At 42.2% G+C, this 12,372-nt stretch overlaps 1 protein-coding gene across 7 annotated transcripts in view; it reads left to right on the forward strand.

Annotated features, from left to right (window-relative positions):
* Positions 1-9,994, forward strand: part of OSMR (oncostatin M receptor) — a 53,896-nt gene extending 43,902 nt beyond the window's left edge. For 5 of the 7 annotated variants that reach the window (XM_024754672.1, XM_024754675.1, XM_024754673.1 and 2 more), the window contains 6 exons: positions 555-659; positions 2,115-2,291; positions 2,908-3,075; positions 6,352-6,433; positions 7,371-7,443; positions 7,769-9,994. In XM_024754672.1, coding sequence (XP_024610440.1) covers positions 555-659; positions 2,115-2,291; positions 2,908-3,075; positions 6,352-6,433; positions 7,371-7,443; positions 7,769-8,344 — 1,181 coding nt within the window. In that variant the 3' untranslated portion in view covers positions 8,345-9,994. Of the gene's footprint in view, positions 1-554; positions 660-2,114; positions 2,292-2,907; positions 3,076-6,351; positions 6,434-7,370; positions 7,444-7,768 lie in introns of those variants that run through there. The other 2 variants (XM_024754677.1, XM_024754678.1) reach the window with 2 other exon arrangements.
* Positions 9,995-12,372: the final 2,378 nt, after the last annotated feature.

A 12,372-nucleotide genomic window follows, 5' to 3' on the forward strand; every position in this document is an offset into this window, starting at 1 on the left:
GGGGGTGGGTGGGTGTTGGTGGCGCCATCTGCTGGGCTCAAGATAAAGATGTGGGAATTGTCCGGGTCCAGAGGGTGATTGATGAGACTGGTGGGGAGTGAGGAGGGGAGTCTTCCCTTGGCTTGAGCAGTGTCAGTGGCATGGTTCAGAGGTGTGGGGTGAGGGGAAAGTGAGGTACTGGAAGCAAATCTTCCAGATGCTTGCCCTTCATGGGCAGAGAGAAGGCCAGTCGCTGGCAGGGGATTTGGAGTCAAAGGAGAGTTTTACATGGTTTTCTGTGTCTGGTTGAATTCTGCGCCCAGTTGCATGCACGTGGATAAGGGCATGTTTGCGAGCTCTTGATCAAGAGGACGATGTAGAGGACAGTCGCCCAGACTTCGTCGGAAATGCTGGAGGATTCAGGGGAAGGAGGGAAGATGGTGGCGATGAAGGGCAGAAACCCCGAGGAGGAAATTCTTAACGGGACACAAATTCATTTTTCATTCTTCTTCTTTTCAGAAGTAAAGAGAATGGCATCCTGTGTTATTGAAAATCTGTTGACTTTTCTTCTCTAGGTGATTTTAGACCAGGGGTTCGATACAACTTCAGAATTTATGGAATTTCTACCAAAAGGATGGCTCATTTACTAGAGAAAAAAGCAGGATACTTGGAGGAACTGGGTAAGTTTAAAGCATTTAATGTGTCCGTTGTTCAGAACAATCCAGAAACTCTTCACTTTGGGTTTAGGAAGAATACAGCACCTTTCCTAATTTTCAGTGTCCCGCTTATTCTGGCAATGGGGTTTTTTAAAAAGTTATTTTTTAATCATACAAATAGAAAACATTTTCGTTAAAGACAACTTACAAGATGTTATGCAAAAGAAGACAAAATGATTGCTAATTTTACCACCCAAGGGCAAATACCCAGAGTTAATATTTTATGTGTATCCTTTTTCAGTACAGATATACACTTTTAAATAAACATGGGATCTTTTTTATTACTACTCTGTGCAGTTTTATAAAGTGTTTTTTGACTCATGTCACTAAGTAATATTTAACTGTATCATTTTTTAGTACTGCAAAGTGCCTCATGGCTTGCATATGTCAAATCACCTGTCGTTGGACTTTTAGGATGATTACAAAAATATTTCTCAATTAAAAACTATAAAATTCACCTTCAGTTATGTTGCAGTCTCAAATCCTCAATCTCTCTCTTCTCTCTTGGCCAAATCTCTTACGCCCTATCTGACTCACCATCATTTTAGCTGAATCTTTGTTCATTGCTCTGATAATGGTTTTTCAACAACGCCCCGGAAGTAGAATACTCGAGCCAAAAGGTTTGAACTTCTTAAATACAATTTTATAATTTTTAAGACTTTTGGTAGATATCGTGAAATCGCTGCCCCCCCAGAAATTGTACCATGATCCCACCAGCAGTGGGGGGGAGTTTTGATCCTCCCATGTGGTTGCTAATTCACCTTCTCGGCATCCAGGGTCTCACACCCACTGGAAGCTGGGCAGCTGTGTCAATCAGACCAGCTCTTGGGGTTCTTCGTTGGGTGGGAGCTACCCCAGACAGGCAGGAAGGGTGTGTTGTGTGTTTTGGCGGACGTAGGCCAGGTGTGCACCAGCGTATGTGCTGAAACAGGCTCTCAGGGAAGCCTCAGAATAAACGCTTTCCGATTCTCCCGTGACACCTGGACAATTGTGCCCTGCTACCACTTGGGAACTAGAGTTCTTCAAAGTTGCCCATACCTCTTCAAACATAACCCTTCCTCCTCCTCCCTTCCTCCCTACTTCAGTTCCTCCTCCCAAACACTGTTGAGAATTCAGACTCAGAATGAAGTCTAGGAAAGCCTTTCTTTTTTGCTGTGTGACCTTGCCAAGTTACTGAGTCTCTCTGGGCATCCATGTCTACACCTGAGAGATGTAAGGCTTGAACAAGATGATTGCTCAACCCCTTCCCAGCTCTCTCGAGCTAAGTCAGGGCGTACATCCTCTGGAGAAAAAGATGAGACTCCTCCTCTTGGCGCACGCGCCTACGGAGTGGGCCGTGGTTCTGCTTCCAGTTTATACGAGTGCACCGAGACTCTTTCCAAATCGTAAATCTTACATTGTCCCAACTTCCTTTCCTAGCTCCTTCAGACAACCCTCAAGTGGTCATGAGTAGGCTGACCTCCCACTCCTTCACTCTGAGTTGGAAGGATTATCCCACTGAATCCCAACCTGGCTTTATACAAGGATACCATGTCTACCTGAAACCCAAGGCGGGGGAGCAGTGCCACCCGGCATTTGAAAAGACAGTTCTTCCAGGTGACTTTTTTTTTTGGTCTGTTTACCGTTTCAAGGTCTCATTATTTGAAATCATTGGAAAGGCTGCCGGCCGTCTCTGACTGTGGCCAGGCTGAAATCTGTGCTCACGTGCTTTTATGATGGAATGGTGTTCTTAAACAAATTAGTAGGGTGGACAAGACCATGGGGGCCAGGATTTTAACTTACTTAAAAACAATGTGGCCCAGTATTTTTAGAAGCACCTGAAATACCCTCAGCTCCTTAAGAAAACCTACCACTTAGGAAACATTCTTGCTAACCTCATTTTTTCTTTGACTTCATTAAAGTTTATTAAAATGTATATCTAAGAAGCACTGGCAGGCTCTTACTCTCTCTCTGGCAGGTCTGAGTGCTTCCCCTGGATCAGGAACATCCCTTGTTTAGTGGGGTGCTTGCTTTGCTTGCCGTCTCCGGAATATTTTACCAGTGTCCCCATTGTGATGAAATTATGATTTCATTTTTGGTTGGTTTAGAAATGTTGGCAGTGCCAAGTCAACAAGAGTATTAGTGCCCCACTGTCTCACGAGATCTTTATCACGCTCTTAATAGTTTTTTCTTCTTGAAAAAAAAAACTTTTTTTTTTTTTTTAAACTCACAGAGGATTCAGTTTGTTGCAAATACACAATTGACAACCCGGAACAAAAGACATTTGTTGTGGAAAATCTACAGCCGGAATCCGTCTATGAGTTTATCGTCACTCCTTACACAAGTGTTGGCGAGGGTCCCCTGGATGCCTTCACAAAGGTCACAACTCCGGATGAATACTGTGAGTTTCTCCAAATCAAAACTCTTAGCGGTTCTTGGGAAACTGACAGATGACACACACCACGGGCATGGGTTTTGTCTAGATTGGGAATTTTTAAACCTTTCTTCTCTTTCTGTGTCTGTCTCTTTCTTTCTCTAGATGAAACTCACCAAAAAAAAAAAAAAGGAAACGTTACGCAGAATCCCACTACATAAAATAGATAAGAGTGAAGCTAATCCAACTGATCTATAACCTGGAATCTTCCTCTTGCCTCTCTCTGGCCCCTGAGGCACTTCTCTGGAACTCAGTCCCAGAATAGTTTGAAAATCACTGATGGTGTATTTTAGTGTTGACTTGGGAAGAGCCTTGTGAGTTCTGTCTGCAAGAGGGGTGGGGATGTTCTTCTCAGCAGAACTGCTCTCTGCAGCCAGCCTTCTGGCTGATTTCTCTCAGTGGCAAATTACTGGCTTCTTGACCTTGCGTCTCTGGGGGTACTAGAAAGTACGGTGGGGCAAGCAGTGTTGGCTCACAAACCCGGTGTTTGCAGATTTGATGGGGAAAGGGTGAGATAAAGAGAGCCATCCTTTCAAAATGCATTTGTCTTGAAAGATGGAGAAAGAAGAGGAAGGGAGAAGAATGGCAGCTTACTGGTAAATAAGATTCTGCTGGTAAATCCTGCCCTCCAACGAAGAGGAAGGTGGTGGGAGAAAACAGATACTGACGGAGGAAAGCGGGGAAAGTAGGTAGCAGATAGGCATCATAGGAGGTCCACGCTGGAAAGGACCTCTCAAGATACGTCTCCATGAAAAACAATTAGGCTAAAATATCTGCCTGAGTTGCCAAGTAGCATAAGGTGGGGCTCTGGGGATGGGGTGGGCTCGTCAGGTAGAACCACTGGATCTGGCTGCCTGACTGGTGATGAGGATGCCCACGACCACAGTGGCAGGTTGGGGCTGAAACATGGCCCCAGGTCTCTAAGCCAAAGGCCAGAACTCTCATAGTCAGGTTAAGATTTCAGTCAACAACTCACATTACTTGAGCATGCTTGCCATTTTAGAGTTAATTTTAAATTTATTTTCAGGCTGTTTTTCTTCCAGCTTCAGTATTTACTTGGCTGGTAGAGGTGTGTGTATGAGTATGTGTAAGACACACACACACACACACACACACACACACACATATAATACATATGATTATCTTTATCTCAAGTATATTTTCTAGATTTCATTTATCTCCCTTACTCATGAGAAACCTCCTTAGCCTTGGCTGTGACTCGATTATATTGATTATTATGAAAAAGTAAACCAAATTGCTGCATAATTGCAGCAGTGAGAATGACAGTCCACAGTTAGAAAGATAGTGTGGAGGACTCACAAATGCAATGGTGAGTGACAGAAGCCGGGCCCCGCTCTTGCTGCACAATTCCACACATAGAGTATAGACAGAGGCAAATGCTGTTTATGTGGTTGAAAGGCAGGCTAGTGGTTACCGTGGGAGGGGAAGATGCCTGGATGGGGACACTGGGGGACTCACGGGGGAGCTGGTAATGTTCTTTTCCTTGATCTGGGTACTGGTTACGTGGGTACGTTCAGTTTGTGAAAACTCATTGAACTGTACACTTAGGAGCACTTTTCTGTATGCACACATTATATACTTCAACAAAAAGTTTAGCAAAGCCTGTCTGAAGTTTGGAAACTACTGTGGGTAGCTCCCCAGGCTGCTTCTCAGATACATTACAAATTTGTAATTTAACCAAATTTTAAAACCAATTGTAGTCATCAAAAGTACTGCTCTTGAGAGCAAGGTGTTTTTTAAACATATGTGTACTGATTTATTTTTATTTATTTATTTTTGGCTGTGTTAGGTCTTCGTTGCTGCATGCAGGCTTTCTCTAGTTGTGGTGAGCAGGGGCTACTCTTCGCTGTGGTGTGCGGGCTTCTCATTGCAGTAGCTTCTCTCGTTGTGGAGCACGGGCTCTAGGTACACAGGCTTCAGTAGTTGTGGCACGTGGGCTCAGTAGTTGTGGCACAGGGCTCTAGAGTGCAGGCTCAGTAGCTGTGGTGCACGGGCTTAGTTGCTCCGTGGCATGTGGGATCTTCCCAGACTCGAATCCGTGTCCCCTGCATTGGCAGGTGGATTCTTAACCACTGCGCCACCAGGGGAGCCCAAGAGCAAGGTGTTCTTTAGTGGTGTCAGGAGGAGTTTCTTTCGCCTTACCTGGTGTCAGGCATAATTTTAGGCCAGTTGTCGAGGTGCTTTCTCTGCCACCCTCTTACCTTCCCATGTCCTTTTCTCCAGAGCCCTGTGCTTCCTCAGAGCACTGGGTTGGGCCTGCCCTCCCTGACAAAACTCCAGCGTTATCCACCAGCACCACAAGTCAGGCCCCATTCCTGCAGGACAGCTGTGGAGGGGGATGAGGAGGGCAGGGAGGCAAAGGGATTGAACAGGAATATATGTACATGTGAATGACTGTCAGCCTCCAAACCCCTTTGTGCGATTTGCTTTTATAAAAGAGGATGTTTACCAACCCAGCTGAAATATTCTTTGGCGGATTTGCAAGCAGTGAGACCAGGAAGATGGGCATTTATGAAAATGAAGTACAGGTTGACATATCTGAGAAATAAAAATAGAATAATTATCCCGGCTGATGACTTAGGTAATTTTCTCAGAGCCTAACTAGAAGGGGTGCATTCGTCAAATTTTGACGTGTAATAAAATACCTCAAAATCTCAATGGCATACAAAAATAAATCTCTCTTTTCATGCTCCTGGCTTGGCTCATGTAGGCTGGGCCAGGTGGGACTCCAAGCTTCAGGCAGGTTTGTTCCATGTAGGTTCACCCTGAGGCTTAGGCTGAAGGGACAGTGGCTCTGAGGGACCAACTCTTCTCAGAGTGGGTCACAGGAACACAAGAGAGCAAGCCAACTACAAGCACACTGAACGCAGCTACCAACCAGCATGACCACTACTCACCTCCCATTGGCCAAACCCAACTCACGTGGCTGAGCCCACAAGTCAGGTGTGTGGAGTGTAATTCTCATACAGGGAAGGAGTAAAGAATGGGGAGTAATGACCCAGTCTGTCAGGAGAGGTATGGGTTTGAGTCACAAGTGTTGAGGGCAAATGGTTCCTTGTGTTGGCTGGTTGGTCTCACTGCCCTGTCCCCCAGCAGTCAGACAGAACTCATATTGAACCTTGCACAAATGGAGTTTTGAGGAATAAAAGATATGTAAAACTATTTTTATTCCTTTGAGGGAAAAGCAGTCATTAAAAATATCCCTTTCTTTTTCCTCTCCAGCCCATACACTGATACACATCATCCTGCCCATGATTTTCTGCATTTTGATCGTCATGATAATTTGCTACTTAAAAAGTCAGTGGTAAGTGTGCGGGGAAGGTTTCTATCCAAGAAGGAGTCAAAGAAAAATCTAGAAAGGAGATAGAAGTCACACCTGATAATATGAGGAAAAGTGCTGAAAAGGAAAGAACAAAGGAGGATTTGGTGGAAATATGATAAGTTTTAAACAATCTTGTTTATCAACAGATAAGCAATAAATCAATACATAAGGAAACTAGACTTCCCTGGTGGCGCAGTGGTTAAGAATCTGCCTGCCAATGCAGGGGACACGGGTTCGAGCCCTGGTCCGGGAAGATCCCACATGCCGTGGAGCAACTAAGCCCACGTGCCACAACTACTGAGCCTGTGCTCTAGAGCCCGTGAGCCACAACTACTGAGCCTGTGTGCCACAACTACTGAAGCCTGCGCACCCTAGAGCCCATGTGCCGCAACTACTGAAGCCCTTGCGCTCTAGGGCCCACGTGCCACAACTACTGAGCCTGCGTGCCGCAACTACTGAAGCCTGCGCACCTAGAGCCCATGCTCCGCAACAAGAGATGCCACTACAATGAGAAGCCCACGCGCCTCAACTAGAGATAGCCCGCGCACAGCAACAAAGACCCAACGCAGCCAAAAATAATAATAATAAGGAAACCAACTATTTTAAAACGTTGCCAAATTTGTTCATAGCAAGAGCTAATATTTATATTTCACTTACCATGTACTTGGAAGTGTTCTAAGTGCTTTACATATAACAATTCATTTAATGCTTCCAACACCACCATCACCACCGTAATGATCTCCATTGAACCAGTAAGGAAATTAAAGCATAGAAGGGTTAAAAAGCTTGCTTAAGGTTACAGTGTTAATGAGTGATTGATAGAGCACGGATTAGAACCCAGGAATCTGACTCCAGCGTTCTCACTCTTAACCATGCCGCTATATTGCAAAATTCCGTCTAATTTTCACTGTTTTTCTAGGCTGAAGGAGAAGTGTTATCCTGATAGTCCAAACCCTTACAAGAGCAGTGTCCTGTCATTAATAAAATCCAAGGTAAATGCTGGGAAATTGTATGGATACTCATATGCTTGTTAAAGACCCACCCAGGGCTGGGGCTATAATAATCATACACTCCTAGACCTTCTCAGGAAGATGTCACAAAGCAAAAGCCTCTTCTGCTCCCATAGCCATGAAAGGGTTGAACACAACTTTGATTTCTTCTGTCGGGATATCTTTTGGTTTTCAACATCACCTCCAGTTAACTTGTGACCAGGATAAAACAACAAAAACTGAAGCTCTAAGTGCGTTTCACATGCTTTATATACTGTGATACACACACACACACATTATCTTTGCACATTTTTTGTTTCTGTTCCAGGAGAATCCTCATCTAACAATAATGTATGTCAACGACTGTGTTCCAGATGCTATTGAAGTTATAAACAAGCCCGAAGGGAGTAAGATACAGTTCTTAGGCACTAGGAAGTCACCCACAGAAACTGAATTTACTAAGCCTGCCTGCCTTTACCTCCTTCCGACGGAGAAGAACTACTCTGGCCCTGGACCTTGCATCTGTTTTGAGAACTTCACCTATAATCAGGCAGCTTCTGACTTTGCTTCTTGTGGACATTTCCCAGTAACCCCTCAAGCCCCACCACATCAGCTGGGACCACTGACTTCACCTGAAAATTTACTAAAGGCACTGGAACAAAACTACATGAATTCCCTGGGAGAAATCCCAGCCGGAGAAGCTAATTTGAATTATGTGTCCCAGTTGGCTTCACCCACCTCTGGAGACAAGGACAGCCTGCCAACAAATCCACCAGAGCCAGCACTCTGTTCAGAGTATAAAATGCAAACGGCCATACCCCTGGGTCTTGCCTCCGCTCCCCCAAGTGAGAACAGCAGCCTCTCCTCCACTACCCTTTTAGGTCAAGGGGAACACTGCCGCTAAGCAGTGTACCCATTTCGTATCCTTACGCTACACAGACCCTAGGAGCAGCATAGCCGGCACCATTCCATCACCAGATACCTCAGGGCTTAATCCCAGTGAGCTATCATCACCATTGTCAGGTCTGATTGATTTATATAATCTTGCTAGGTTCTGAAGGTCAGAAGCTATGAAACTTAACATTCATCCTTGGAGCAGGCTCACTGTAGAAATGGCAGGATCATGGGAACAGGCTTACCTTGCTGCTGCGTGTTCCACGTTCACCTCTGCAACAGCAGACTGGGCACTTGACATAGGGATAGACCCCATCCACTCAGTACTGGACAGGTCCTTGAAGTTCAGTTTTTAGTAGGAAAGTATTTCCATTAAGTTTTACCCCACATTTAATATCTCAAGAGTAAAGGAACTAGATTTCAGGCTTTAATAAAGGCTACAGAAGATTCGTTACTGGAGCATAAATTGTCAATGTTAATTTATTCTGGGTGTGTTTAATGAAGTCGCAGATATTTGAGACCAAAACAGATTTTAGACTTGCCTTGAAGTGATGATAATTTGTAGTTCATTGATGTAGTAAAATGAACTCTTCCTATTAGACCTTATCTAATAGGTAAGACATGTGAATGAATCGATGAGATCCCCACAATTGTCCTGTTTAGTTTACCACGGTTAAAGAGTGGGACTGGCATGGAACCCCTGCCTCAGTGTTAAGATTATAGCACTCCTACTTAGTAGGCATGTCTTCTTCCACAACTTTTGATGACTACCTCAGAACAGATAAAAGGATAATGTCATTAATTCCATTCACATTTATGGTTCCTCTTTATTTTCAAGAACTCTGGTATATAAATGACCTATTTTCAGTAAGCATCTTTTGGACTCTGCAGTAGGCTGTCTGGGTCAAGATAATGCCTTCACTGTCTCCTTATATTCCTATTATGCTAACATAATAAAGTGAAACCTCATTGTTGAACATCATTTAGATATAACTGCAAAAGGCTAAATGGAGTGGGAACTCCTGTAGTGGCTCAGCAGCAGTTTTGTCCCTTTGAACCAATATATGCAAAGCACATACCTGGTACATGGTAGGTGTTCAATCATGCTAGAGTTCTTTTCACTTCTTTCTGCCCGACAACCCTTAATGTTTACTTATCACACTTCTAAACAAGCATAATCAGGGGCTCCTTTTTCTTTGTTGTGGTGGACATGACGCTGCCTGTGCTTCTGGTACCGAATGCCCTGCGCTGTGCCATTCCACACTATGAAGAATGAGAGAGAAGGAGCCACAGCTGAAAGGAAGATGGCTGTCAACTGACCTAAATATACACAAACCCGGACTTCTGTTCAGGCTTTTCAACTTTTTCCTTCTATATAACTAAGCCTTTGGCTGAATAATGGGCTATGTACACCTAACATAGTACAAACAAGTATCTTGATTAAGAGTTCTGAGAAGACTTGGGGGCCAGTATTGTTATCATTTAGCCTCTTTGAGTTTGTCATGATGCAATTATAAAAGTACATAGAAACATCAATGACAGTGATGATTGATTTGTAAATAGTATCTTTCATAAAGATTTTCTTTAAAAAAAATAATCCACAAAACCTTGAAGGCATTTTTGTTGCAATAAGCTTTAATTAAAATATTTCACCATTGCATTATTTTGTTTTCTCTACCTCAATGAAATGAAAACCTTAACAATTATTATAGCCGATAAATAAGCTTACTAGAAATGTAAATTCCTGGGTACCAGTCCAAATCTCATAACCAGAATCTCTGTGGTCCAAGGCCTGGAATCCATATATCTCATAAGTTCCCAGGCACTCAGGTGCACACTCGACTTTGAGAATCATTGGTCTAAGTCAAACGAAGATGTCTTTCTGAAATAGAACGACATACCAATAGGAAATGCTGGGCTGTATAACTTTGTCCTTACGGTATCACTATGACTATAGTTCTGGCTGTAAACATTCTTCTCCCATCTTCGTAAATAACCAAATAACTTAGTATTTGAAACCTATATGCCATTTAACAGCATCATTTTAAGAAGTGTTATTCAGAAACTTCGAAATTTGTATTCATGTGTCAGAATTATGATGATTAAAAAAAAAACAACTCATGGAGAATTTCAAATATATACAAAGGGAGAAGAGTTTAACAAACCCTTATGTATTGTCATCAATCCGAACAGCCACTAAACCATGTTTATTTTAGTCCATCTGTACTCTTATTCAGTCTCCCTCCTGATATGATTTTGAAGCAAATCATTTCATCTGTAAGTATTTGTTTCTCTAAATAGGCTTTACTTTTTCTAATATAGCCATAATACCTTTTAAAAGATCATACCTATCAAAAAATCAAACAACCCAATCAAAAAATGGGTAGAAGATCTAAATAGACATTTCTTCAAAGACATACAGATGGCCAAAAAGCACATGAAAAGATGCTCAGCATTGCTAATTATCAGAGAAATGCAAATCAAAACTACAATGAGGTATCACCTCACACAGGTCAGAATGGCCATCATCAAAAAGTCTACAAACAATAAATGCTGGAGAGGGTGTGGAGAAAAGGGAACACTCTTGCACTGTTGGTGAGAATGTGAATTGGTACAACGACTATGGAGAACAGAATGGAGCTTCCTTAAAAAGCTATAAATAGAACTGCCATATGACCCAGCAATCCCACTACTGGACATATAGCCTGAGAAAACTGTAATTCAAAAAGATACATGCACCCCCCAATGTTCGTTGCAGCACTATTTACAATAGCCAAGACATGGAAGCAACCTAAATGTCCATCAACAAAGGAATGGATAAAGAAGATGTAGTACATATATACAATGGACCGCTAGCCATAAAAAAGAACGAAATAATGCCATTTGCAGCAACATGGATGGACCTAGAGGTTATCATACTAAGTGAAGTAAGTCAGAGAAAGACAAACATGGTATCACTTATATGTGGGATCTAAAAAAAGCTGATACAAATGAATTTATTTACAAAACAGAAACAGACTCACAGACTTCAAAAACAAACTTATGGTTACCAAAGGGGAAAGGTGGGGGGGTGGGAGAGATAAATTAGAAGGTTGGGATTAACATATACACAATACTATATATAAAATAATCAACAAGGACCTACTGTATAGCACAGAGAACTCTATACTCAATATTCTGTAATAACCTACATGGGAAAATAATCTAAAAAAGAATGGATATATGTATACATATAACTGAATCACTTTGCTGTACATGTGAAACTAACACAACATTGTAAATCAACTATACTCCAATATAAAATAAAAAATTTAAAGAATTTAAAAAAAATCACATCTAAAACCTAGTAATATTCCTTAGCAATATCAGGATATTTTGATGGTGGGAAAAACTGGCAAATAATGACCTACAAATAAATAATGCCTGGGCCTGGTGACTGGTCCTCAGCTGCAGGTAGATAGGCTGGGAGCAGGGACCTAGTCACATAGCAGAGCTATGGACCTGCTGAAAGTGCCTGCTGACATTCCAACACCTGACTCACACTAATTCTAGTGAAACTAATTCTCCACTAGAATATGATTAAGAAAATCAAGTTGAATTAGACAACATCAAATATTTCTTCTAAGAGCTCTGTGGAAAGATTAGCTGACTTTCAAAAAAATTACAAAACATACTAAACATTTTGCATAAAGTAGGACTTTGAAAATCTTTGAAGAGGTACTTCCCTGGTGGTCCAGTGGTTAAGACTGCAATTCTACTACAGGGGGGATGCGGGTTCAATCTCTGGTCGGGGAACTAGGATCCAGAATGCCAAAAGGTGCGGCCAAAAAAAAAAAAACCTTCGAAGAGATACAACAGACGATTAAAAGCCTTCAAAATTAGCAGTTAAAATAATACTTACAATGACTAAATACATTCAATTTAAAGGACTAAGCAAATGTAGTTGTCTTTGTCTTCTAAGCATTAAAGAAACAAAGTTTTAGTACATTTTGGGTTTTTTTGAAATCAATACAAAATTAGTTGCTATTGTTTTAATGA

This window comes from Neophocaena asiaeorientalis, unplaced genomic scaffold (assembly GCF_003031525.2).
Source record: "Neophocaena asiaeorientalis asiaeorientalis breed wild unplaced genomic scaffold, Neophocaena_asiaeorientalis_V1.1 scaffold229, whole genome shotgun sequence".
NCBI classification, from domain to species: domain Eukaryota; kingdom Metazoa; phylum Chordata; class Mammalia; order Artiodactyla; family Phocoenidae; genus Neophocaena; species Neophocaena asiaeorientalis.